This window comes from Cydia splendana, chromosome 20 (assembly GCF_910591565.1).
Source record: "Cydia splendana chromosome 20, ilCydSple1.2, whole genome shotgun sequence".
NCBI lineage: Eukaryota > Metazoa > Arthropoda > Insecta > Lepidoptera > Tortricidae > Cydia > Cydia splendana.
The window spans coordinates 12,806,054-12,833,902 of NC_085979.1; the positions used below are offsets into that span (position 1 = coordinate 12,806,054).

A 27,849-nucleotide genomic window follows, 5' to 3' on the forward strand; every position below is an offset into this window, starting at 1 on the left:
TGTCATTGTAAGAGCGTTCGGATAAGTCATATTTTCTCGTGTAAAATTAATTAAAATTAAGGTTGTCAACGAAAAAAGGTAGTTTTAATCCTTAAAAAAAAATTCTAAATATATATTCTTAAATGATGGTTATTAGCAAGTTATTATTTGAATTATAATTAAAAACAAAAAAAAAAACATTACGTGGCGTACTCGTACGTGATTTTTGAACGTATTTGACATCGATGATGGCTGCTGGTGGCTGGTTGTTGTTAAGTCCATGGTTAGTCCAGGCGAAATAATAATCTTTTTTGATATATTTTCAATTATCTCTCAATTCATTTAAGATTTCTAAATTAGTGCACGTCTTAAAATGTTATCTTTATAATACTTTTTCTCCTCCCGCACTTGTGCCGTGATTGTAAATAAATAGGTTGATCCCGACTAATTGTTTACAAAAGAAAGTAAAATCACATTACCATGATGAGTGTCAAAATAGAGTACGAAGATCCAGGAATATGTCGTGGCTGTCTCAGTTCAGACAGGAAGCTTGCTTCTGTGGCTTCTGGCGACCTGTACTTTTCTCTATTGACAGAAGAGCAAAAACTGGAAGTAAGTACAACTTAGACAGTAAGTAAAATTAAAGCTAAGTAAAATATTGCGCCTCCCTCACCCCTCACCCCGTCCCCCTACAAATTTTGCTGTAATCCCTTATTTCATAATAATTCCATACAAACTTTAACCATGGATATCTCCATAACCATGGGGTTCGGCGCCATGGGGGTTGGACTGGGGCGTAGCCCTCTCCCCAGGATTTCCTGACTTATGACAGTTTGGCCAACAATTTTGGGTGCCACACTGCAGTATATTAAGTTGAGTTTGTAATATGGATATGCTTTAAGCCTGCAATACCATTGAAACTGCTTGGAAAGAAACTATTTAAGTATATTAAATAGGTATCCAGTTATTCACCCCGAGGGGCACCCAAAATTCCGATAACCGCTTATATGAAAAATAGTTCAACAATGTTTTTAGTAATAATTCTTTGGGGTTTTTAAACTTGGAATTATTTCTAGGCATTAACCATACCGCAGATAGCTCTGTGTTGGGAGTGTATGGCTGTGCTGAACAGGACGCGCAGGTTTAAAGCCCAAGTTCAAAATGCGCACAAAATTCTGCAAGAATCTTTACAACTTTCAGTAAGTACTTCTACACTGCAAAAATGACTGGATATTTTTTTTAACATGCATATGTTGATAATTTTGTGGTGTTGAGAAAAAGTGTCAGTTTAATTATCATACATATGTAGTCCATAATTATTTTCCATTGTTTTTTCACGGTAACATACAAAAGTGTCTTGCTATTTCAGTCATTCTCAGTAAAATTACTGACTTTGACTGAAGAAGCATGACACATGAACGTTTCCGAGATAATACAATGGAAAACAATTATGCACTACATCTGTAGTTGTAATTTATGATAACATTTTGTAAAGTTATTCCTAAAAAATTTTTTTTTTCACCTGTTGGACTACCCTGTAAAACAGAATGTACTCTCAGACTGCTGAGGTTTGCTTGAAGTATGAGGAAAGAGCCTGTGTATAAAGAAACATACAGGATTTTAAAATAATTAGCATAATTATTAAGCTATTAGCTAGGGCTACCTAGGTAGTTTTATTGGAAAACTGTCTTTTGACATCCGGAGGAATCAGCTTTTAAAACTTATCTTCTGAGGTCACTCCAGAGAAAGACTCATTAGATTTTCCAGAAGAGTTCTCTGCTGTCTCTCCAGAAAAATTCCTCATAGTGTTCTTGGTATCCTCTGCGGTTTCAGAGACAGCTTGCCTGATCATTCCGGAAGAATTCTCCGTGGTCTCCGGTCTCCCCATTAGCATAATATATGTCACACCTCTAGAATTGTCAGTGGGCATAATCTTACCATAAGACAGATTGTAACCATTTTTGCTAGACAACCATACAAAAATACTCTTATGATATCTGACAGTCTTTTTTAGCTAATAAAATATTTTAATAACTTTCAGCCAACAAAACCTACTCTTTCTTCACTTACGGTCCATTACAAATTTGAATATGATGCTGTTCATGAAGAAGGCAAACCATATGAAGAACCATCAGTTTTCGTTGAACAAAAACCAACTAAGACAGAAGAAAAAATAAAAGTTATCATACCCACAAAGTATAAAGCTACAGTTACAACAAACAATGTAGAAAATGTAAAAAGTTTCAAAGATGTTATAAATGATCTTTTAAAAAATGTGAAAATTGATAAAGATGCTGATACTGAACATCCCAATAATGACAGTGATGATGGTGAAGATGATGAGAATTTTGAAGCTGATGATAGAAATTATAGTTCATCTGACGAAATGTCAGTTAGCGAAGATGATACTCTAAAACAATTACCCAAAGCTGCTAAGAATACTAAGAATAGTTTACCAATAGTAAAACCAAAGCAAAATGATGTAACCATTACAAAAACAGTCACTAAAACCCTAAACAAAAACGTGGACACAAAGAAAATAGAAGTTCCATTGATTAAAACTCCTGCAATGCTAAAATTGGAAATGGAGTTAAAAAAGCACATGAGTGTTATGAAGGTTGCACCAAAAGAGGCAACAATTAACTCGCAAAAGAAACGTGATGAAAAAAAAGTGACTGATGACAAAAATATCCGTAAATCAGATCCTGATGAAGACGAGCCAAAAAGAAAAAAACAAAAGCAGTCAGAGTTAGATCCAGATTTTGATGTAGACGGTGATGATGATTACGCTACAGATGATAGTGAAGAATTTAAAGCAACTGGCATAAAGAAAAGTGCAGAAGATGATGGCAAAACAGAGAAACAACGTAAATTTAGGAAAACCATTACACATTATAAAAATATTGCAGAAGTATCCTCATATTTTACAGAAATCGAAATGAATGAGCAAGAAATAAAGTGCGCTTTAGACAAGGATGATGCAATCGTTAGAGATAAGAAACCTAAAAAATGTAACATATGTGGAGTGCTGTTTGGACATAGGAGAGCCTTAATGCATCATGGGTTGAGGTTACATAAAAGCAATGTAAGTAGCAATATAAAAGTACTTTTTATAAGCTAGGGTTCAATAGTCTTTCGCCAGTCCATCCGTCTGTCCGCAGCGAATTGGCATAAATAAAACTCAAGACATCAAAATACTTAACTACAATATCGAAAACACATCGACCTTCATTACGTCAGCTGCCGCTCCGTTGGTGGGTTTCGCAACGGCAACCCAATAGTTTGGCAGCTGACGTCCACGAGAGTTCATTACGCATCCCTTAAACACTCGTAAAGTTATCACCCAAGATGCGATGACCGACGTAATTTGCGCCTGGCTTGCGGTGTACAAGTGTTTCTACCCACTTAAAGTATTTACATATTCCAGCTCAACTGTTTTGACCGACTATCTACTTTGGAACTCTGAAAAATAACAACTGATTAAATTAATAAGTACCCTAAATTACTTTCTAGCATCCCGGCCAATACAGAAAAGGAGATTGGTACAACCCACCACTAGTTTATCCTGAGAAGTCTGTATGGCGCTGCCACCTTTGTGCTAGAATGATGCGGAAGGAACATACAGTCGCTCACATGGATGAGTACCATAGGACTCAGTATTTCTGCAATGGAGATGGGTGTGAATGGTGTGAGAGGCCTTTTTGGTAAGACTTTGGTGTTCTAAGGTCGCTAAGCGCCACTTGCACCATCCCACTAATCCGGGGTTAACCGGTTAAACCTGGAATTACCATGGTTACCAGTACAATTTGACACTGGGTTAACGGTTTAACCGGTTAACCCCGGGTTAGTGGGATGGTGCAAGTGGCCTTAAGCAGCTAAGCATGAAGAATGAACCACCTGTTCTGTTCCTATATGTATCGCACGCTGATGCGAACGGGCACCGCACTGTGTGAGTGGGATAACAATATGGTTATGCGCGTGCGATAGAAATAGAAAATGACGGGTCAATATACGAAATTATTTGTGCTTAACGTCCTTATTTTAAAACCTTATTAATCAAGCTATATGTGAGATCTTTAGGTCGATTGGGGGTGATTTTTTTCGAGTTCGTAAGTTTCTTGGTTCTTAAACAATATCTTGAATATTCTTCAGTCTTCATTGCAATGTTGTTCATATAAAAAAAAATTAACCGACTCCAAAGCAAGGAGGTTTAATTATTTTGAATTAGGTATTTTTTCTAGGGAAAAGGAAGATTTTGACCAGCACTGGGAAGAAATTCATAAGCAGGCTATATGTGACTACTGTGAAAAAAACAAGAGGTGCAAAAAGTACTTGGAGGCGCATATGCAGTAAGTAATTTCCACCTTAAATACATTAATTCAGCATAACGTGCAGAGCGGCAATTTCGACTGTGGGGTACTTTCAACTAATCGAAATATCTTCCATGTTTTACATTAACATTATTAACTAGAGTCACACACAACTCATCTTTTTTGATATCTGAACATACATTTATGGCACTCTAGTCGCCCTGCACCTTATATACCCATATACCTAGCCTAAACAGCTCGGCCATTTGGGTCACGGCGGCACGGGTCGAATTTTCCTTAGTATTTATATGCAATTTTTCATAGCTAATTCAGGCCAGTATCACGGTTATGAGGGACTCCCTCTGGTCGCATAACAACTTTTGTCATATTTTTAATTGTCATAACACTTTATGTATAAAATTGTAAGTCATAAAAATCTTTAGTCAGAATTATCCTGAGCATAACTGGGTTTTTGTCATAAATTAGTTATGTCATAATTTTTGTACTCATTAATTTAATTCGCATAAAATTTTAAGTCATCTGCTTGATATCCATAATTGTTTTTCGTTCGAAGTATTGCAGTGCATAGTATTAATATAGTCATAAAAAATTAAGTCATATATTTAGTGGTCATAAAAGAAACTAATCATAATAGGTAGGTTAGGTTCGTTAGGTTGCTTTAGATGCCCGAAGGGCAAACTACGCAGAAATAGGAGCCCCGCGTGAGCGGGGCTCCGTCGAATTAAGTGTTTGGACGGAGATTAGGGAAAAGGTTTTTTTCGAGGAGTTGTTGAGCTAGGCTAAAATTAGTTTCTTAAATTATTTATGTAAGCCATTATGGTTGAAAATTATTATGCTACAAAACGTTATACGTAAAAACCTTATAAATATCGATAAATATGCTTTTAGCTGGTATGACATTTGATTCATTATAATCAAAACCTATATGCACAAAAAATGTATGACAACTGCTGAGTATGTCATCAAATATTATGGCTAAAAATGTATGACACAATATAATATGACTTTTCATTTGTATGCGCAATGATGATTATGACACAAGTTGTTATGCGCATCAAAGATATGACCTAAACTTGTATGCAACCCAATATGGACCCCGGTTATGAATAACGCCAACAATCAAGTTTAAAAATAAAGTCGCGTCAAGATTATTTTGACACCCGCTTAGCAACTTCTGCTGCTGACTGCATAGTCTTTCGATTTGTAGCTGGCCCCGAACTGGTAATCCTTCTATTGTTAAGTAAAACCGCTCGTGTTAACTAATACCTTTAAGGCCCACTTGCACCAGTCCACTAACCCGGGATTAACCGGTTAAACTGATAACCTAGTGTCAAATTGTACTGGTAACCATGGTAACGCCAGGTTTAACTGGTTAAACCCGGGTTAGTGGAATGGTGCAAGTGGCCCTAACACTAATATATACCTTTTTTTTAGAAAATCCCACGCTAAACGACTAAAATACGTCATCCAAAATACTCAATGCAAGAAGTGCTTAAAGACATTGTCCTCGCGCGATGCTTTGAAGAACCACATATTATACGTACACGAGAAGTATGAGGCAAGTAAATTGTCTTGAAAAGGAATGATTAGGGTCGGATCTAGGTATATCTGAATCCCTAAACTCTTTTCCCCTATATTTGCATTCCCTAATATTGTTTGTTATAATGATCAGTTGTCCTAACACTAAAAACCCTAATTATGGTTTCCCTAATTATTGATTACTTATCCTAATGTTATTAAGCATATTTTCTTTTTTGCGAGGGTCGCAGTTCTAACCCTAACCTAACCCACTTTTGTGGCAGCAAGTTCTAAAACCTAACCATTTTTCAGAACCTTACATTATGGAAAATAATCGTTATGACAATTTATCGTTAGGGCATGCGCCCATTAGGACAAACCAGTTAGGGCAAGTGACTTTAGGACAAACGTTGTTAGGGATTCAGAATGACACCCATTAGGGTCACCCCACGTCTATCGACGCGGAATATGAGCAAGAATGACGTCTTTGTCGCTCTTATTGCGCAGACATTTTTTTTTCACAAGTTAATAAATTAAATGTACTCTATTCCTACTTCACTAAAGTTTATTTAGCTTGATAAGGGAGGAAGAAACGTAGTGCGAGAGATATAAATGATAATCGTTTGTCTCTATCTGTCATTTTGACGTATTTGTTAAAAAGAGACAAAATTGTCTATGGTTTCAGGAGCCAGTAGAGCAGCGGTACTGCGTCGAGTGTGACATGACTTTCAAGAGGATTGCCATCTTCAACAAGCACTTTGTTGAGCATCATTCGGGCCTGCCTAAACCTAAGTAAGTACAGGCGTGGCTCACTCCGCGACTTCGTCGCTTTGCTACAGGTAGCTAAAAGTACATCCGTTCCACACCAATTTTGGTGGCTAGCCATAAGCCGCGCGTGGCGCTGTCGCCACCTAGCGGCCATATCTGTCCTGATCGTAACAGACGCGTTTCGTTAGAGAGTGCGAGTCTTCTGTACCTAGTACTATTATTTATTCTATGGTATGTAGTACAATTTAAAAGTCTAGTTACTAGGTCAAGTGGAGTTCCTATTTAAAAGAGTTTGAGTTGGACCTTCCACTTCAAGTTAATACGGAACCCACGGTGCGCGAGTTAAGTAAACTCGCACTTGATCATTGAGTTATCACTACACCTTATGTCCTTTACCTTACCTTAAGTCTCCCGCCGCGTCTGTCTGTTTGTGTGTTTGTATGTTCGCGATAAACTCAAAAACCACTGAACGGATTTTCATGCGGTTTTCACCTATCGATAGAGTGATTCTCGAGGAAGGTTTGTGTATAATTTGTTAACCCATGCGAAGCCGGGGCGGGTCGCTAGTTATTACTATAGAGAAGCCATACCACACAATGAAATTGTCGCAGGCGCAACCTGTACCACGCGACCATATGCCGTTTTGTCGCATAAATAGTGTTTAGTTTTTAAGTTTATAAAGTATATATGTATGTTAGTCTGTAAGGTATTTGTAATATGGGCCTTGTTGCCTGACTTAAATTTTAAATAAAATAAATAAATATAACGTCGTAAGGGCCGTGAAATTCATGGCGCTTACGCGTTTAGGTCGAGAGATTCACGCTCCACTTCCATAGTTTGTTGACTTATGACGCAAAATACTGGTTCTCTCGGTTCTATACGTAGTAATAATAGTTCAATGCACTTGACCGTTTTTTTTTTGTTGTCGCAGGTATCCGTGCGAACATTGCGGGAAAGTGATGTCCAACAAAACTACGTTCCAAAACCATGTACGGCTCTTCCATGAAGGCAAGACTGACTACCGCTGTCACATCTGCGGCAAGGTAAGACCACAAACAGCCTCCCACACCGATGTACTTTTAAAGGTAGAAGTCCAGAGGGCCGCATCGCACGCATCGTCAAGAAGGGCGTTCTATTGTACATTAGAATTGAACTCTAACAAACTGTTGGTGGTAACTACTGGGGAAAAAAATCCTACCTTTTACCAGAGGTAACTACTGACCAACTCGGTTTGGTGGTAACTACTGGGTTTTTTCCCAGCTACCAGTGGTAGAAGGTAGGAAATAAAATCCAGTAGTTATCACTGGTAACAACTTGGTGGTAACTAGTGGGAATAACCCATCGCACGGTGCGGATCAGCACGCACTTGTGTGACTTTCAGACAGGGACGTATTTTGAAATTTTCTGTCTCACTCTCTTCCGTCATATCGGTTTACCTATTAAGGGCTCATTTAGACGATGCGAGAACTCGCATGCGAGTTTCATAACATTGCGGTTTTTTATTGGTTGGTTGAATTGGACGTAACCAACAGTCCGCAATGTAACTAAAATCGCATGCCAGTTCGTGTGCCGTCTAAATCAGCCCTAACCACTTATTTGTACAACAAGAGATCAAAGTTTGATATTTCTTCGAGTGCTTATTTTGAGTCTCGTGCAAGCGAAAGATCCTATAATAGATCTAATTTATCTAATTTAGAATCTTGAGCGTAGTAAGGGACTCAAAAGCGCACGAGATGTAAATAACTTTGATCTCGTGTAGTACACAAAATTTTTCATCTGAGCAGTGAGAACATACCTATTAGACAACTTGAAAAATGTAATCCTTCTTCGTCACTTAATACCTATGCACTCCTCGGAGTAAATATCTATGGAGTAGAGACGCGCACTAATTTCTATCTGAAAAATTCTGTCGTTTTTGGCGCGGGGGACGAGGTAACGCACACAAATAATGTTAACACTAATGCATTTTTAGCATGCGTCGCTACACACGCACACGACAAAATTATCAAACACTAGCAAAAACTATATTCACACAAGTACAAGAACAAACACAGACAACCCTGTCCGTGAACGAGATGACGTCAGTTCTAAGTAAACCTAGATAGTGCGAGGGACGCGCCGATAATATTGTCGATAAAATTGACAATGAATTTTAATTTCTGATTTTATCAATTATAATAATAATACAATATCAAGTCTTTGTACCAGCATTTTACTAACTTTGAATTTTTGTATTGTTTAGATGTTATTTCTAATAGTTTGTCAATTTGTTTAGGGCGAATCTTGCAAGCTGATATAGAATGATTTTTTATTATCAGTTCATTAGTTAATATTTTACATGTTGGTTTACTTCTGAAAGCAATGCAATATACTATCGAGCATGCAGATCTGATGACAGAGATGGAACGCGGCCATAGGATGTCATTTAAGGGATATTGAGTAGGGGATAATTAGTATATATATCGGCGGTAGATCGTAAAATCGGGCATATCGAGATATTCCTAGGCATATCATGAAACGCCGCCATTTAATAATCTGCCTTTTGCATTTTTTGCCCCGGCTAGTGCTGCATTCTTTGTGGCATTTGGAGCAGAATGCGTAGGTACTAGGTAGGTACTAAAATCATACGCTACCCAAACACGTACTATAAGTAGGCTGTCAAGCCATTTCAATGGTTATCATTTGCTAAAATTAGGACATCCTACTTATTCGATATGCCTAAATGTTGAGGTTTGAACGGTATGGCTGGTGGTCACTAGTCAGATCATGACATGCCGGCGTTTCATGATCTGCTTAGGAATATCACACCTTGAAGTTAGCACGATATGGCTGGTGGTCACTAGGCAGATCATCATCTGCCTAGGAATATCACTCCTTGAGGTTTGTACGATATGGCTGGTGTTCGCTAGGCATCATGACCATCTGTATATTATTCATTATGTTTATATCGATTTTACCGATATTGGTTTTTATGGTGTCCCATCACTAATATTGGTACGGTGATACCAGAGTAATAAATTAAAAGTGCCTATTTATGGAAAGTGACAGCCGTAAATACCTTAAATTTATAAAATATTTGACATGTTAAATAAAAATATATAGCTGGTCAAGCAAATCTTGTCAGTAAAAAGGCGCGAAATTCACATTTTCTATGGGACGATATCCCTTCCCGCCTACATTTTTCAAATTTGCCGCCTTTTTCTACTGACAAGATCTGCTTGACCAGCTATATGTAGAAACTAAAGGAAAAATTAATTAAAAAAAAAGAGTCTATCGGTAATTTTACGTTATTTAGGGGTTGTGCACAAATCACGCGAGATGTTTTCGACTACTTTTTGATCCCCCGTCCCCCTTTTCTTTATTCTTATAGATCTATTTATTTGATTAAATAGATTAGGTTGATATGAAACTAAGGTGTTATATAAAAATAATGTGTTACATAAATTATATAACAAAAAGCAACGCAAATAGGGCATATTACTGCAATGTTCTGCCGCCAGAGTGTAGCACTAAGCTAGCTAGTAAATTTTCTCTTTTCTCTTTATCGCTCAAATATGCAATAGTGATAGAGAGGTTAGATAACGAAATTTAAATTTTCTTGTTCCGCGGCGGACCCCCAGATTGTGATGGATTGTGGTAGTCGCGCCCCCTACGCAGAGTTTCGCATAATATTTCATATTAGAAATTCTACTCGTACCTAATTAATATTTAGAAAGTCTTCTTTAGAATTACCCTAAATTAGATCTAATATCATATCACTGGTATCACTGTCAGATTGACAATGTTTTTTAGTTATTTGCAAAGTTAATGCACTATTTGATAATATTTAGATGTAATAGTACTTACATATGATAAGAAACGTGTTCTTTTTGTAGACTAGACGTTTCCGATCTCATTTTGCACGAGAAAACGCTGCAATTCGGCATTTTCGGCTCCTATCATTCCGCTTAGACTGACGTTTGCTGAATGGCGTATGACGTGTGGCAACTAGTTTTATATAACCTCCTTGACCGGCGGCCGCGATCTTTTTGCAGAGGGGAACGCCTGTTAATGGCCGCTCCATAGATATTTACTCCGAGATGCACTCATGTTTTCTTAAGATATACTAACAATTAAGTTTAATTACCTCAATCGAACACAAAAACAAAACGTAATAATAAATTTCAGTAAAATAATATGGAAATAACGAACATCAAGTGACACTTCAATTGGCAACTATTTTTTGTAAAAAAAAACTTCGTAAGTTACGGTCCGAATTGCGGATACGTACTTTTTGTCAACTATAGTAGAAAGTCTTAAAAGTAGAATAATTAATTTTGCTTGATAATCTGTGTATTTTTGGAGTTCATTATTTTAATTGTACAATAAAATACCTAAAATATAGTATTTTATCAGTTTTTATGAAATCTTAACTTTATTTTTATTAATTAATTATTAAGAATTCATACTCGTACGTGGTTTGGAACGATGCGGTCTGAACTCTGAAGTTTGCGGGGGTCTATTATAAACCGTCAATATACCGTTGAATGTCGTTTTAACTTTTTTTTGTCTGTTTCTTTTTGCTAACAGTGTGAAAGGGACAGAGATAATAGAACCCAAGTATTTCGTACTTGTATTAGGCCCCGAATCTTGAAATGACATTTGACTACAAAGGTCACTTGAATGTCATTTTGTCTCACTCAGTGAGCAAAATCGCATTTTGCTCACTGTTTTTAAGAAGCAAAGTAGGTACCCTTGTTCGAGCTGCTGAGGTGAAAAATATATTCAAGTGTTTGGAAGTGTAGTGATGTGTATTAATTAATAACCGTCCACCTTCGGCACCCGAATATATGTATAATAGTTCAAAATTCAAAACTTCATTAAAAACCTCCAACAACGACGCAAAAAGCGGGATGGTAAGTATATGTTTGATGCCAGTGTGTGTCTGTGGGATCGAAGCTCTCTAACGGATGGACCGATTTCGATGGCGTTTTTTTTATGTGAAAGCGAGTTTCCTTGCGGTGGTTCTTTAGCTATGTTTGATAGAAATCGATTCAGCAGTTTGAAGAGTATCAACTATTTTCCAAAATGATGGAAAGCATTTTTGGCATAAAATGGTATTTTTGCAATTTTGAATACACATGTAAATCGGATGACAACGCAATATTATGATGACAAGGAGCTGATCCGATGATGGAAGGCTGAGTTTGGAGGTGGCCAAGGGAAACTAATTTTATATGGGTTTGTTAGATTTGTCTTGATGAGTATTAGTTGACTGTGGAATGGAAAATACAGTAGGTAAGCCATAAAAGCTTGTGCCAAAAACATTATTTAAATATTAATTTTAATAGTTATTTGATAAAGTGAACATTTTCGAAAATAATCGCTGTGAAAAAAAAAATGCGTTTTACTTCCTGGGATATCAAAACATTTAGTTTATTACTATTTCAGTATTTGTCGAAGGCGGGTGTGCTGAAAAGGCATTTGAACATGCATAACAATGTAAAACTACCGAAGACCAAGAAGTGCAACATATGCGGACGCTTGTTTTTGGTAAGTGTTACGCAGCGTACTACGTAGGCGAACAACATGCGAACGCGAAGCGAAGCGATGCGGCGCGGGGTGGACCAATCTTTTGATACCTACTTATAGAAGTGTCCTACGTGGGCGATCTCATTGCGAACGCGAACGCCTTGGGCCCGCCGCGCCGCGCCGCGTCGCGTTCGCGAGTTGTTTGCTTACGTAGAGCGTACGTACAGCGTTAGAGATAAAACATTACACACCATCAAATTTAATGTGACATTCCACGGATAAAGGTACCATATGGCGGTTGGCGCGTCGCGTAGCATCGCATTATTATTGGAGCGTCGTTAATAAGAGCGTAAGCACCAACCGTCATAAGGTACCTTTTGCCGTGGAACGCCACAAATATTAGTATATGTGACTGCTACGTGATGTGCTGTAACAAAATTAGGCATTAAAACACTCGTTTGATCCTATTACGAATACGAACCCACACTCGTATTTTTTAGGGTTCCGTACCCAAAGGGTAAAAACGGGACCCTATTATTAAGACTCCGCTGTTCGTCTGTCTGTCACCAGGCTATATGTCATGAACCGTGACAGATGAGGTATTTCTGTTGCCGCTACAACAATAAATACTAAAAACATAATTTTTAAGAAAAAAAACCGACTTCTATGGGGCCCGCGGTGAAAGATTATGGTAGATGGTGCATGGTGGTTGTTCGAACCTGATCAAACTCGCTTTTCTAGTACCTAGCATTTCGTTTCTGTAAGGCTCGCAGTTCTAACCTAACCTAACCCACTTTTGTTCGGTTCTGTGAGGATCGCAGTTCAAACCTAACCTAACCCACTTAACGGCGCATGCGGTGCGGTGTACGGGGGTTTGAGCGGGAGGGGTTTGGCATCATCATACTTTATACATTTGTACATTTTATGGTAGGTAATCATAGTGGTTTATTTAGTTTAGGTGTCATAGTGGTTTTCCGGGTCAAGGTCCGGGTCTGAGTCCGAGTCCGGGTCCAAGTGTGAGTCCGGGTCCGAGTCCAGGTCCGGGTCCGAATCAGATCCGGATACGAGTCCGGGTCTGGGTCCGAGTCCGGGTCCCAGTCCAAGTCAAAATCGAAATTCTAAATCACCAAACGTGTGCTATGCGTCGCTGAAGAGTTCTGTTCTGATCAACATCAGCAGTTCCACTTCATCAAATGCGACAGTTTTTAATGTAAATGCTTGATTTTATGATAAAAATACAGACAATCCACCATCCACACTGTATGTATGCCTTTAAGATTTGAGGAGTTCCCTCGATTCCTCATGGATCCCATGTTCAGAACTTGAGCTTGACATAAATATGGCTTAAAAACCTAACTTGCTTAACAAACATAACGAAGAGGAAAAATCGCCAAACGCGAGCTATGCGTCGTTAAAGAGTTTCGTTCTGGTCATCATCAGCAGTTCCACTTCTTCAAATGTCACTTTTTTGAATGTATATGCTTGATTTGTTGATAAAAATACAACAATCACTATATGTATGCCTTTAAGATTTGAGGAGTTCCCTCGATTCCTTATGGATACCATCATCAGAACTCAAGCTTGACAGAAATGTGGCTTAAAAACTAAACTTGCTTAACAAACATAACGAAGAGGACAAATCGCCAAACGTGAACTATGCGTTGTTGAAGAGTTCTGTTCTGATCATCATCAGCAGTTCCACTTCATCAAATGCGACAGTTTTTAATGAAAATGCTTGATTCTATGATAAAATACAAAAATCTCCATACGCATGCCTTTAAGATTTGAGGAGTTCCCTCGATTCCTCATGGATCCCATCATCAGAACTCGAGCTTGACATAAATGTGGCTTAAAAACTTAACTTGCTTAACAAACATAACGAAGAGGACAAATCGCCAAACGTGAACTATGCGTCGTTGAAGAGTTCCGTTCTGATCATCATCAGCAGTTCCACTTCATCAAATGTCACGTTTTTGAATGTATATGCTTGATTTGTTGATAAAAATACAAAAATCACTGTATGTGTGCCTTTAAGATTTGAGGAGTTTCCTCGATTCCTCATGGGTCCCATCATCAGAACTGGGTTTTGACAAAAACGGGACCAATCTGTATGCATATACATACAATCAAAGAAAGAATTTTCAAAATCGGTCCAGTAATGACGGAGATATGGAGTAACAAACATAAAAAAAAAACATACAACCGAATTGATAACCTCCTTCTTTTAGATTTGGAAGTCGGTTAAAAATAAAATAAGATAAAGTGGGGCTCCCAGCTCCCACACAACAAATCTGATTTTTTTTGCCGTTTTTTGCGTACCTAATATAGTATAAACAACATTATTTGCGGTATTTGACACATTATGACTGACGTATATAGAGATGTAACTAACGCAAATCGATTGTCACCGCAAGCGATTACGATTGGATGGCACGTAGACTGAGGTATCGAATTGTGACGTATAATGAATTTTTATTTGAGACTTAAATAAAGCTAAAATTATATGTTTTTCCCGCAAGGGAAATGCATTTAATACATCGACCGAGTAGGTCGCACCTATCAGGCTGACGCAACTAGGAAGAAAAAAAGGTTTTGTATGGACTTCAGTGACCTAGCCATAGCCAAAAAAACAAAATAAAACGTCAGTGCCATTTATCTGTCAAGTCAACTGTCAGCCACATTGCTTTGTTGCTTGTCATGGCGGTTCGTAGGTTTTACTTACGTATTTCTTGAAATTTCTTTTTTAAAAGCCTTCGTTATTTTCCAAAACAGTTAAACGTGATAAGAACATACAGTGAGTCAATAGATTTTGTTTAAATGCCACCGAAAACTAAGTTGTTTCAGTGCGAAATATGTGGCAATTGATACGCTCGCGAAAATCGCAAAAAAGGAAGTTTATGTCGAAATTTCCATTAGATGAAGACCGGTAAGTATTGCTTTAGATACTTTTAGCCTTATTTTGGTGTAGCAGGCTATAAACACATCGAAAATTAGATATTTCATATCCACTTTCATTGTGAAGTATCGATAGTTCGTATCGATATTGACTGAAGCCTAATTTTTTATCAATGTAAATAAAATAAAATGAGTGAATTTCCTGGTATACAACATGACTATAATTATTTCTCGGAATATTTTTTAGTGGAAAATTATTTATCATCTGTGCATTAATGGAATGGACATTAAGCCCCCTCCAGACTATGCGCGTGAATCGCGGGCGAAGCCGCGAACTCGAATGTGGAGTCGATTTCGCTGTCTGCGAAAATCGACGCCACACTCGCGTTCGCGGCTTCGCGCCGCGATTCGCGCACGAGTGTGGAGGGGGCTATATATTATATATTTTTGGAATCTAGTAATAGGGGATATTACTGCAATGTTCTGCCACCAGAGTGCAGTACTACCGACTCCAGTAAATTCATAGACTAACTTATACATACTCTGCCTTAAACTGTTTTATGACAAGTTTTCACAGACAATAACTTATTATGACATTGATGCATCAAGGTGGTTTGTTAACAAGGTCCTAAGAACTGGTAAACGCGAAAATCAAAATTTAGTTATCTGCCTTTTATCGCTCGAATATGCTAGAGTGATAGAGAGGATAACGAAATTTCGGTTTTCTTGTTTTGCGGTAAACCCCCAGATTGTGACAGATAGTGGTAGTAGCGCTACCTACGCAGAGTTTTGCGTGATATTCTCTATTATTTAAGATTTTAACCTAAAATATAAGAAAGAGTATGTGTCTCTGTTTTAATTATTAAATGTTTTCAGATGCAGGCAGTGGCGCAAACAAGTTGTAAAGGAAAACTTAATTTTATTATTCAAGAATATTATATATAGAAAAAAAAACATTTAATCAGGTGAACACACATTTTCCTCTGTTACCTGTGGACCGTCGGACCGTCGGGATGTATTTTAAATTAATTATATTAAATTATTAAAAAAAAAATCATTTTACATATTTTTATTTTAACAAATAAAAATCGTGAACACATTTAAGTCCATGTATTATAACCATGTATTAGTCCACTAAAAATCCATACTATATATAACATACGACTTAAATGTGGACTCGATTCTAACCTGATTTCTAGTACGAAATTTGTTGACAGGGGGTTTCAACCCTCCCCAATTTATCGATATCGATAAAATACGGAAGCGTGTGGCATACTACACTATTTAAGTCTGTATGTTGGTACTATTGTTCTTTGACAGTTCTTTGTCATACATGTTGGTAATGATTGGAACACCAAACATACACACAGACTAACCAAATCGCTAATATGTAAGTTCCGTCTCTTAAAACGTAGTGATTATATTCTCTTTGGCACCTCAATTGCGACCTAAAATGAAATATTCATATCGATTTACTTAGACGACTACCGATTCATAACGGTGGTGTCCGGCCAACCCTAAAATTATAAATAAGACGTAGAACGTAAACGTTCGCAGTGCAGTTGTTTTCCTTTGTGATTTCGATGTGCAAGACATTTTACGTAGTATTGCTATTGTGAGTGACAGACGTCAAATACCGCAAATAATGTTGTCCGACTCGCACTTGGCCGGTTTTAATGTTCAGTTACTAAGTACACTGCTTTATCTATACCTACACTATACTAGAGTTAGACCAAGACAAGTCTGCAACGATTTTGATAGCACACGCAATGTATATGTTATTACATACGAAGGGTTAAACGTCAAAGTTCTATGAAATTATAATGTATAAATAACACTTGCACTGCGTATGCTATCAAAATCGTTGCTGGCTTTTTTTGGTCTAACTCTTATGGTCTCTATGACCGGCATTGCAGCATCGTTGCTGAAAGTGTTAATGCATTTCGTATATAACGTTTATATTTAGGCAGAGTAGAGACTTCAAAGATCTTAAAACAATTATTATTTTATATAATGCTTATGTAAGATCTCACTTAGAGTATGCCTCCACAGTATGGAGTCCTCATTTTTTAGTTCATATTAATGCAATAGAAGGAATTCAAAGAAAATTTGTCAAGCGGATGAAGTATAAATTCAAAGAATTTAATTCTAAAAATATTTTATCCCTTCAAATCAGACGCGAATTTAGAGATCTAATTCTATTATATAAAATCCTAAATGCGTTGGTGGACTCCGTGCTCTCCCGCGTCTCTCTGCGCTGCGCGGACCACCGCACGCGCTCCTCTAAATTATTCGCTGTCCCTTCCCATCGAACCACTTACGCTAGGAACAGATTTATCGTAAGAGCCAGTAAAAAATACAATGATAAATATTCTCATGTTGACTTGTTTTTCATTCCGTCAGTACAAAAATTTGTTTCTGCAATTAAGAGCGAATGAACAAATAATATATTACCCTACAGCTAATAGAGCAAAACTAATACCATACTGATTTTGATAGTTTACTATTGTAAAATTAAATTATGGATGTCACATTTGTATTTTAATTTCTTGAATGAAATTGAATTGAATTGTATAGACAAGTCTTGTCTGAGCAACCATAATGAGCTAATTAATTAGTGGAAACTGTTTTGGCTTATGTAATATTTAATTGTAATAATCTATATGTGTTATTTTTCGCTGTTTGTTTCCCATTATCAATAAATAAATACAAGAAAACGTCATCTGGTAAAAATAATTCAACTTTCGTCCAATAGATGGCGCTGAATGTTGGAGGAACTCGATTTTGTATAGATGTCGTAGGCCGATCGTACGATCAGGCAGATCGTAATGTTCCTGTATAATGTTTTGACGATAGTCACATTAACTCAATAGATAGGTAGGATAGGTTCGTTAGGTTGCTTCAGATTCCCGAAGGGCAAACTGCCCAGAAATAGGAGCCCCGCGTAGCGGGGCTCCGTCGAATCAGGGAAGGAGTTAAAGATTTTCACGTTTCACGATATGCCTAGGAATATCATGATATGCCTGATCTTACGATCGGCCGCCGACATATACACCCAATAGACACCTAGTTTCATACGTCCATGACATTATTATTGTCAGTTGAAAACGGTCGGTACCTTTTGGTTGAAAACGTCACAACGTACCCTTTTGATTGCGAATGACACATATGTAACAACATTCTAAGTTAAAGTTTTCCTTTTCAGAACAACATACATCTACGCTACCATATGTACACACACACGGGCGAGCGACCGTACCAATGTCCGCACTGCGAAACGGCTTTCTCGCAGCCGCACTGCCTTCGTATACACTTGATGAAACAGCACAACATTGACGCCAGGGTGAAATCGGACGGGACGATCACTGAAATAACTGGGACGGAAATAGTAGATTGTGTCACAAGGGAGCAAAGTGACGTGTTTACGGCGAGGTCGTACTTTAATTCCTAAACGAAGCGAAGGATTCTATAATAGAATTCTGAACGTAGTGAGGGATTCAAGGGTGTTATTCCCAATATGGAAAAAATTTTGCTTCCATGTGACACATACTGCTTTTCACATCACCTATTAGGTAGTTATAATGTTTAAAAATATTATTTAAGATAAAAAAAATATGTGTAAAAAACTAGAACAGAAAAGAGTTACTTTGATCCCTTCTAGCAGGGAAGAAAAGTGCCACTTTGATCCCTCCAAGTAGAACGAAAAAGGCCTTTTTCGAATTGGTGATGTGAAAAATATGTTACTGCCGATAAATTAGTTTTTAAATACAGTTATTGCCGACTGTACTTCGTACCAGATTATTGTATTGTATACCTATACATGTTTGCAAAATGTAGTTTTCAACATCGGTACCACACAGTCCTTCCAATAAGGACGCTCGGACAGGTTATATGTATAAAGATGTCATCCTTATTGTAAGCGACAAAATGGTACCTTTGATTATTAACTCACAATTTTCAAAGCGATACGGCTATAATAGCGTGTTTTGAGTTACGTCTATTATCTATTATCTGCGCTATGGAAAAATAGCTTTGCATTTGCACCAACGTCAAGCAGTGGACTAGACGGACGCTCGGTAGACGCTAGTGCGGGACGTATCTTATATAGTAGGATAAGATTGATTTGCATGGATTTATTATATTGTTACAAGTGAAGTGTAAAAATAAATGCATATTTTCAATCTTGTTGTTTACTTACTATACCAGAGTGTAGTACCTAAATTAAATCAAGACCGTAATCGTAACATAACAAACAGTTTTCTCGCAGTCGCACTGTCTACGCACGCGTTTGCTGAAACAGTACAACGTCGACGCGAGGGTGAAAGGGGACGGGACGATCACTGAACTAACTGAGACGGACAAAAAAATTTTTTTTTACATTTTTATTTCTTACTCGCTGTTTCGACAGTACTAGGGTAATTCGCCAGTAACTACATTCCCACGCTGAATATCTATGCCTATTTGACCTAGGAATGAGCCAGCCCTAAGGTCACCCGTAGTCTCGAACGGTCTTTTTATTAGGCCCTGAAAATGATTCTGAGCGTTACGACTGCACGGCCTAAGGTTTTGTTAAATAATAATACTTTAAGAGTTATTTAATAAAGTATATATTTTCGGAATAATAGCTTTGAAAGAAAAAAACTGCGTTTTAGTTCCTGGAATATCAAAACATTTAGTTTCTTACTATTTCAGTATTTGTCAAAGGCGCAGGCGCTGAAAGAGCATTTGGACATGCACAACAATGTAAAACAACCGAAGACCAAGAAGTGCAACATATGCGGACGCTTGTTTGTGGTAAGTGTTAGAGAAAAAACACAACACACCATTAAATATTAGTAGTACGAGTACGTATATGTGACTGCTACATAATGTGCTGTAACAAAATTAGGCATTATAAAACACTCGTATGATCCTATAATGAGACTCACTTCGTTCGTTTCATAAACCCAGTCGTATTTTTTTTTTAAATTTTAATGCCTAATTTTGATCAGCATCTTATGCTTGTGTGCAACTTAGTTTTAGATTAATTATGGTTGTAAAATGTTGTTTGCCATGTCCTAGTAGGGTCCACGTCTGTTCTAACTAAAATAAACAAAACATCTTGTAATGCCATGCTTGCAATGATTATCTATACCTACACTGTAAGCTCTCTATGATGTGTTGAGAAGTCGTATTGTTACGACCGGCATTGCAGCATCGTTGCTGAAAGTGTTGATGCATTTCGTATAAAACGTCATGTGGTCAAAATAATTCAACTTCCATTAAATAGATGGCGCTGAATGTTGGAAAAACTCGATTTTGTATAGACACCTAGTTTCATTCGTCCATGATATGCGACGTTTTCAATCAAAAGGTACCACATTGTCGGCTGTCAATAAGATTGATTTCAAATTCAAGCTATATGGAAATAGCGCCTTATTGACAACCGGCAAGAAGTTTTGATTGAGAATGGCACATATAATGAGCCAGCCCTAAGGTCACAACAACACTGAAACATTCTAAGTTAAAGTTTTCCTTTTCAGAGCAACAGAATTCTACGTTACCATACATACACACACACGGGCGAGCGACCGTACCAATGTCCGCACTGCGAAACGGCTTTCTCGCAGCCGCACTGCCTTCGTACGCACTTGATGAAACAGCACAACATTGACGCCAGGGTGAAATCGGACGGGACGATCACTGACATAACTGGGACGAAAATAGATTGTGTCACAAGGGAGCAAAGTGACGTGCTTACGGCGAGGTCGGGCTTTGATTCCTAAACGAAGGGAAAGATTCTATAATAGAATCCTGAGCGTAGTGAAGGATTCAAGTGTGTTACGCCCAATATGGTAATAATTTTGCTTCTATGTGACACATACCGCTTTTCACATCACCTATTAGGTAGTTATAATGTTTTAAAATATTATTTAAGATAAAAAAAATTATGTGCAAAAAATTAGAACTGAAAAGTGTTACTTTGATCCGTCCTAGCAGGGAAGAAAAGTGCCACTTTGAACCCTCCTAGCAGGGAAGAAAAGTGCCACTTAGATCCCTTCTAGTAGCGAGAAAAAGCCCTTTTTCGAATTGGTGACGTGAAAAATAAGTTACTGCCGATAAATTAGTTTTTAATAACAGTGATTGCCAACTGTACTTCGTACCAGATTATTGTATTGTATTGTACAAAACTTACAATTTTCAAAGCGATACGGCTACAATAGCGTGTTTTGAGTTACGTCTAGTCGGCGATATGGAAAAATAGGGTCGCATTTGCACCAACGACAAGCAGTTGACTAGACGGACGCTCGGTAGACGCTAGTGCTGGGCGTATCTTATAGTAGATAAGATTATTGATTTGTATGGTTTTATTACATTGTTACAAGTGAAGTCAGTGTGAAAATAAATGCATATTTTCAATCTTGTTGTTTACTTAGTATTTCCAGAGTGTAGTACCTAAATTAAAAGAGCGTAATCGTAACATAACAAACAGTCGCAGTCGCACTGTCTCCGCACGCATTTGCTGAAACAGTACAATGTCGACGCGAGGATGAAAGGGGACGGGACGATCACTAAACTAACTGGGACGGACAAAAAAAAATATTTTTTACACATTTTTATTTCTTACCCGCTATTTCGCCAGTACTAGGGTAATTCGCCAGTAACTACATTCCCACGCTGAATATCTATGCCTGTTCTTTGACCTAGGAATGAGCCAGCCCTAAGGTCACCCTTAGTCTCGAACGGTCTTTTTTTAGGTCCTGAAAATGATTCTAAGGGCTGATTTAGACGGCGCGCGAACTCGCATGCGAGTTACATTGCGGACTGTGGATTACGTCCAATTCAACCGACCAATCAAAACCCGCAATGGTATGAAACTCGCATCGTCTAAATCGGGCTTAAGCGTTACGACTGCACGGCCCCAAGTTTTGTTAAATAAATTAAATAATACTTTAAGAGTTCTTGATAAAGTAAATATTTTCGGAAATAATAGCTTTGAAAAAAAAATGCGTTGCTGTTCCTGGAATATCAAAACATTTAGTTTCTTACTATTTCAGTATTTGTCAAAGGCGCAGGGGCTGAAATATCATTTGGACATGCACAACAATGTAAAACTGCCGAAGACCAAGAAGTGCAACATATGCGGACGCTTGTTTTTGGTAAGTGTTAGAGAAAAAACACAACACACCATTAAATATTAGTAGTACGTATATGTGACTGATACTTAATGTGCTGTAACAAAATTGGGCATTAAAACACTCGTGTGATCCTATTATAAAACTCACTTCGTTCGTTTCATAAACCCACTCGTTTTTTTTTAATGCCTAATTTTGTTCAGTTACATACCTACAGTACCTACACTGCTTTATCTTATGTTTGTGTGCAACTTAGTTATAGATTAATTATGGTTGTACAATGTTGCCACGCCCTAGTAGGGTCCACGTCTGTAATGACAAAAATAAAAGAACATATTTTTGTATAAAGTATTAAGAAATTTAATTGACTCCCCTTATTTGTTAAGTAGACTTAGCTTTAAAACCCCCCGCTTGAACACACGACGTAGCAATAAATTATTCCATATTCCCTTCACTAAAAAGAAATACAAATCAAACTCCTTTCTGATAAGAGCTTGTAGATTCCACAATGATTTTTTCTCAAAAAATGATATATTTAATGACTCCTTGACTAAATTCAAACATCAAGTACTTCTGGTTTTAAACGAACAATCGAATTAAAGACACTGTAACTTTACACTTTAATTGCATAAAAATAGTTATATCTTCATTAATTAAGCCCTTGTCCTAATTTTAGCTATCCCGTATTTTGTTTTTCTTTAATGAGCTAATAAGTGGTGGCAACTGTATTGGTTTATGAAGTTTGTATAGACATTAGTTATAAGAAACATGTACCGTTTGTGCCCAAATAAACATTAAAACAATAAAACATCTTGTAATGCCATGCTTCCAATAAATGATTATGATTATCTATACCTGCACTATACCGTAAGCTCTCAATGATGTGTTCAGAACTCGCATGTTACGACCGGCATTGCAACATCGTTGCTGAAATTAAATGTTGATGCGTTTCGTATAAATCATCATCTGGTCAAAATAATTCAACTTCCATTTAATAGATGGCGCTGAATGTTGGAAGAACTCGATTTTGTATAGACACCTAGTTTCATTCGTCCATGATATTGATATGTGACGTTTTGAACCAAAAGGTACCACATTATCGGCTGTCGATAAGGTTGATTTCAAATTCAAGCTATGTATATGGAAATAGCGCCTTATTGACTACCTACAATAAGTACCCTTTTGACTGAGAATGGCACATATAATATATGTAACATACTAAGTTTTAGTTTTCCTTTTCAGAGCAACAGAATTCTACGTTACCATACATACACACACACGGGCGAGCGACCGTACCAATGTCCGCACTGCGAAACGGCTTTCTCGCAGCCGCACTGCCTTCGTATACACTTGATGAAACAGCACAACATTGACGCCAGGGTGAAATCGGACGGGACGATCACTGAAATAACTGGGACGGAAATAGTAGATTGTGTCACAAGGGAGCAAAGTGACGTGTTTACGGCGAGGTCGTACTTTGATTCCTAAACGAAGCGAAGGATTCTATAATAGAATCCTGAGCGTAGTGAGGGATTCAAGTGAGTTATAATAATAAATAAATTCATTTATTCGCGACCAACTTGGATCAATAGTGTTAGTGACAGTTTTTATCTTAAGGCTAATGTTAGTACCTATAATATACACAATTGTTTACTGCCTAGCTAATTAACTACTGCCCAATATGGAAATAATTTTCCTTCCATGTGACACATACTGCTTTTCACATCACCTATTAGGTGGTTATACTGTTTTAAAATATTATTTAAGATAAAAAAATAATGTGCCAAAAAACTAGAACAGAAAAGTGCCACTTTGATCCCTCCTAGTAGAGAGAAAAAGCCCTCCGAATTGGTGATGTGAAAAATAAGTTACTGCCGATAAATTAATTTTTAAAAACAGTTATTGCCGACTGTACTTCGTACCAGATTATTGTATACTTATACATGTTTGCAAAATGTAGTTTTCAACATCGGTACCAACCACATTGTCGCTTCCAATAAGGACGCTCTGACACTGACAAGCATACGTCGGACTCCAGCGGGCATTTTCGTGGCATGTCAGAATGATAGGTAAGGTTCGCAAATCAATCAATTCACTTTCCAGTATTTGTACTTAGTATTTGGTACCTATAGTGTAAACAACTTTATTTACGGTATTTGACACATTATGACTGACGTATATAGAGATGTAACTAACGCAAATCGATTGTCACAGCAAGCGATTACGATTGGATGGCACATAGACTGAGGTATCGAATTGTGACGTATAATGATTTTTTATTTGAGATTTAAATAAAGCTAAAATTATATGTTTTTCCCGCAAGGTAAATGCATTTAATACATCGACCTAGTAGGTCGCACCTATCGTCAAAATTGAAACTATCGGAATATCCATTTCCTCATCAATAATCAAATATACCTAATAAATAAATAATCATTTCGAATAACAATTAATCCCACGTTGTATTATTATGTAATCTTGTGTGGTATAATAAGCTTTAGTCGGGCCTGTCAGTTAGAACAAAATTTTGACAGTTCCTAACAACTGACAGGCCGATACCGTCCTGCGGATTGTTAATCAGTGGGCCCCTGAAATAAGTTTGCGCTTTACATAATTCTTAAATTTATTAATAGATAATTCGGATAAGGGAGAGAGGAGGCTTTTGCCCAGTAGTGGGACAGACACATATGAAATGAAATGAAATGAAATATTTTTATTTCGAACAAAACAAACAAACAGAACAAAACATTTATAGCTTTCTATAATATAACTACGACGAACTGCACCAATACAAAAACTTTACTTTCAAACGTCAATACCGGATCGTTCAGAAATCGATACACTATCTATTCGAAAGTAAATATAATAAATTTAATAATGCTTTGTTGCGACCTAAAATGAAATATTCATATCGATTTACTTAGACGACTACCGATTCATAACGGTGGTGTCCGGACAACACTAAAATTAAAAAAAAAAAGACGTAGAACGTAAACGTTCGCAGTGCAGTTGTTTTCCTTTGTGATTTCAATGTGCAAGACATTTTACGTAGTGTTGCTGTAGTGAGTGACAGACGTCAAATACCGTAAATAACGTTGTTTACACTATAGTATTTATAATGTGAAATTCCAAATATAAGTATGAACAACAGTCATAATGACGCATGTCAGCTATTTATTTGTTTTTTAAGTGGCCACTTCAGTGGGCTACCAGTCATCACTTCAAAGAGTATTTACACATTAAAGATGAATAAATGATAACGGGTAACTAATTTAATTAACTATGTTACAAATACTAGGTACATTATAATACTCGTAAGTTAAGATTTTTTTGTAAACCTTACCTTGCCCTCAAACTGCCCCCTATAGTCCGACGTTTGCTGACAAGTTATTTGTACAATAATTGCGACAAAGTGGTACCTTTTGATTGAAAACGACAAAATTTTCAAAACAATACGACCATAATAGCGTGTTTTGAGCGTCGGCGTCTAGTCAGCGCTATGGAAAATAGCGACGCATTTGCACCAACGTCGAACAGTGGACTAGACGGACGCTCGGTAGACGCTAGTGCGGGACGTCCTTAATGTCCTTATAGTAGGTTAAGATTGATTTGCAATATTTTATTATATTGTTACAAGTGCAGTAATAAGTGTTTAAATAAATGCATATTTTCAATTTTGTTGTTTACTTAGTACCAGCTTATAGTACCTATTACCAGAGTGTAGTAAATTAATCAAGACCGTAATCGTAACATAACAAACAGTTTTCTCGCAGTCGCACTGTCTACGCACGAATTTTCTGAAACAGTACAACGTCGACGCGAGGGTGAAAGGGGACGGGACGATCACTGAACTAACTGGGACGGACAAAAAAAATATTTTTCTAAACATTTTTATTTCTTACCCGCTATTTCGCCAGTACTAGGGTAATTCGCCAGTAACTACATTCCCACGCTGAATATCTATGCCTATTGTTTGACCTACTAGGAATGAGCCAGCCCTAAGGTCACCCGTAGTCTCGAACGGTCTTTTTATTAGGCCCTGAATATGATTCTGAGCGTCATGACTGCACGGCCCCAAGTTTTATTAAATAATACTTTAAGAGTTATTGATAAAGTAAATATTTTCGGAAAAGCTTTGCTTTGAGCTTTGAAAAAAAAATACGTTTCAGTTCCTGGAATATCAAAACATTTAGTTTCTTACTATTTCAGTATTTGTCAAAGGCGCAGGCGCTGAAACAGCATTTGGACACGCACAATAATGTAAAACAACCGAAGACCAAGAAGTGCAACATATGCGGACGCTTGTTTGTGGTAAGTGTTAGAGAAAAAACACAACACACCATTAAATATTAGTAGTACGTATATGTGACTGCTACTGTGCTGTAACAAAATTAGGCATTAGAACACTCGTGTGATCCTATTATGAAACTCACTTGGTTCGTTTCATAAACCGACTAGATTTTTTTTTTATAAAAAAAAATCATTTCATTCAGGTTACCAGGACCCATATTACATTTACAAAAAATAATAATAATTAAATTAAATTAAATCAAATTAAATGCCTTAATTAATGCCTTATTTTGTTCAGTTACATACATACACTGCTTTATCTTGTTTGTGTGCAACTTAGTTTTAGATTAATTATGGTTGATTTACTTACAGTATTGTAAGCTCGCTATGATGTGTCCAGATGTCGCATGTTACGACCGGCATTGCAGCATCGTTGCTGAAACTGTCGATGTAAACGTCATCTGGTCAAAATAATTCAACTTCCATTCAATGGCGTTGGTGATTATTGAAAACATGCATTACTAGGCGATGATGGCGCTGAATGTTGGAAAAACTCGATTTTGTATAGACACCTAGTTTCATTCGTCCATGATATGTGACGTTTTCAACCAAAAGGTACCATATTGTCGGCTGTCGATAAGGTTGATTTCAAATTCAAGCTATATGGAAATAGCGCCTTATTGACAACCGACAATAAGTACCCTTTTGATTGAGAATGGCACATATAATATATGTAACATTCTAAGTTAAAGTTTTCTTTTTCAGAGCAACATAAATCTACGTTACCATACGTACACACACACGGGCGAGCGACCGTACCAATGTCCGCACTGCGAAACGGCTTTCTCGCAGCCGCACTGCCTTCGTACGCACTTGATGAAACAGCACAACATTGACGCCAGGGTAAAATCGGACGGGACGATCACTGAAATAACTGGGACGAAAATAGATTGTGTCACAAGGGAGCAAAGTGACGTGCTTACGGCGAGGTCAGACTTTGATTCCTAAACGAAAGGAAATATTCTATAGTAGAATCCTGAGCGTAGTGAGGGATTCAAGTGTGTTATGCCCAATATGGGAATAATTTTGCTTCCATGTGACACATACTGCTTTTCACATCACCTATTAGGTAGTTATAATGTTTTAAATATTATTTAAGATAAAAAAATTATGTGCAAAAAATTTGAGCTGAACTTTGATCCGTCCAAGCAGGGAAGAAAAGTGCCACTTTGATCCCTCCTAGCAGGGAAGAAAAGTGCCACTTAGATCCCTTCTAATAGAGAGAGAAAGCCCTTTTTCGAATTGGTAACGTGAAAAATAAGTTACTGCCGATAAATTAGTTTTTAAAAACAGTGATTGCCAACTGTAGGTACTTCGTACCAGATTATTTTATTGTATACCTATACATGTTTGCAAAATGTAGTTTTCTACATCGGTACCAT

The 27,849-nt window shown here is 37.3% G+C and overlaps 1 protein-coding gene across 3 annotated transcripts; it reads left to right on the forward strand.

Moving 5' to 3' along the window:
• The first annotated feature begins 240 nt into the window (after window positions 1-240).
• On the forward strand, window positions 241-23,657 carry LOC134800537 (zinc finger protein 37-like). 3 transcript variants are annotated; one of them, XM_063773020.1, is made up of 10 exons: window positions 241-591; window positions 1,056-1,178; window positions 2,021-3,064; window positions 3,493-3,683; window positions 4,221-4,328; window positions 5,745-5,868; window positions 6,514-6,620; window positions 7,528-7,639; window positions 22,040-22,141; window positions 23,360-23,657. In XM_063773020.1, the coding sequence occupies exons 1-10, from the start codon at window positions 460-462 to the stop codon at window positions 23,603-23,605; spliced, it is 2,289 nt and encodes a 762-aa protein (XP_063629090.1). In that variant the 5' UTR covers window positions 241-459; the 3' UTR covers window positions 23,606-23,657. The 3 variants fall into 3 exon arrangements, with proteins under 3 accessions (XP_063629090.1, XP_063629092.1, XP_063629091.1); XM_063773022.1 differs by lacking the exons at window positions 22,040-22,141; window positions 23,360-23,657 and adding exons at window positions 19,695-19,796; window positions 20,525-21,144; XM_063773021.1 differs by lacking the exons at window positions 22,040-22,141; window positions 23,360-23,657 and adding exons at window positions 12,027-12,128; window positions 18,208-19,547.
• Window positions 23,658-27,849: the final 4,192 nt, after the last annotated feature.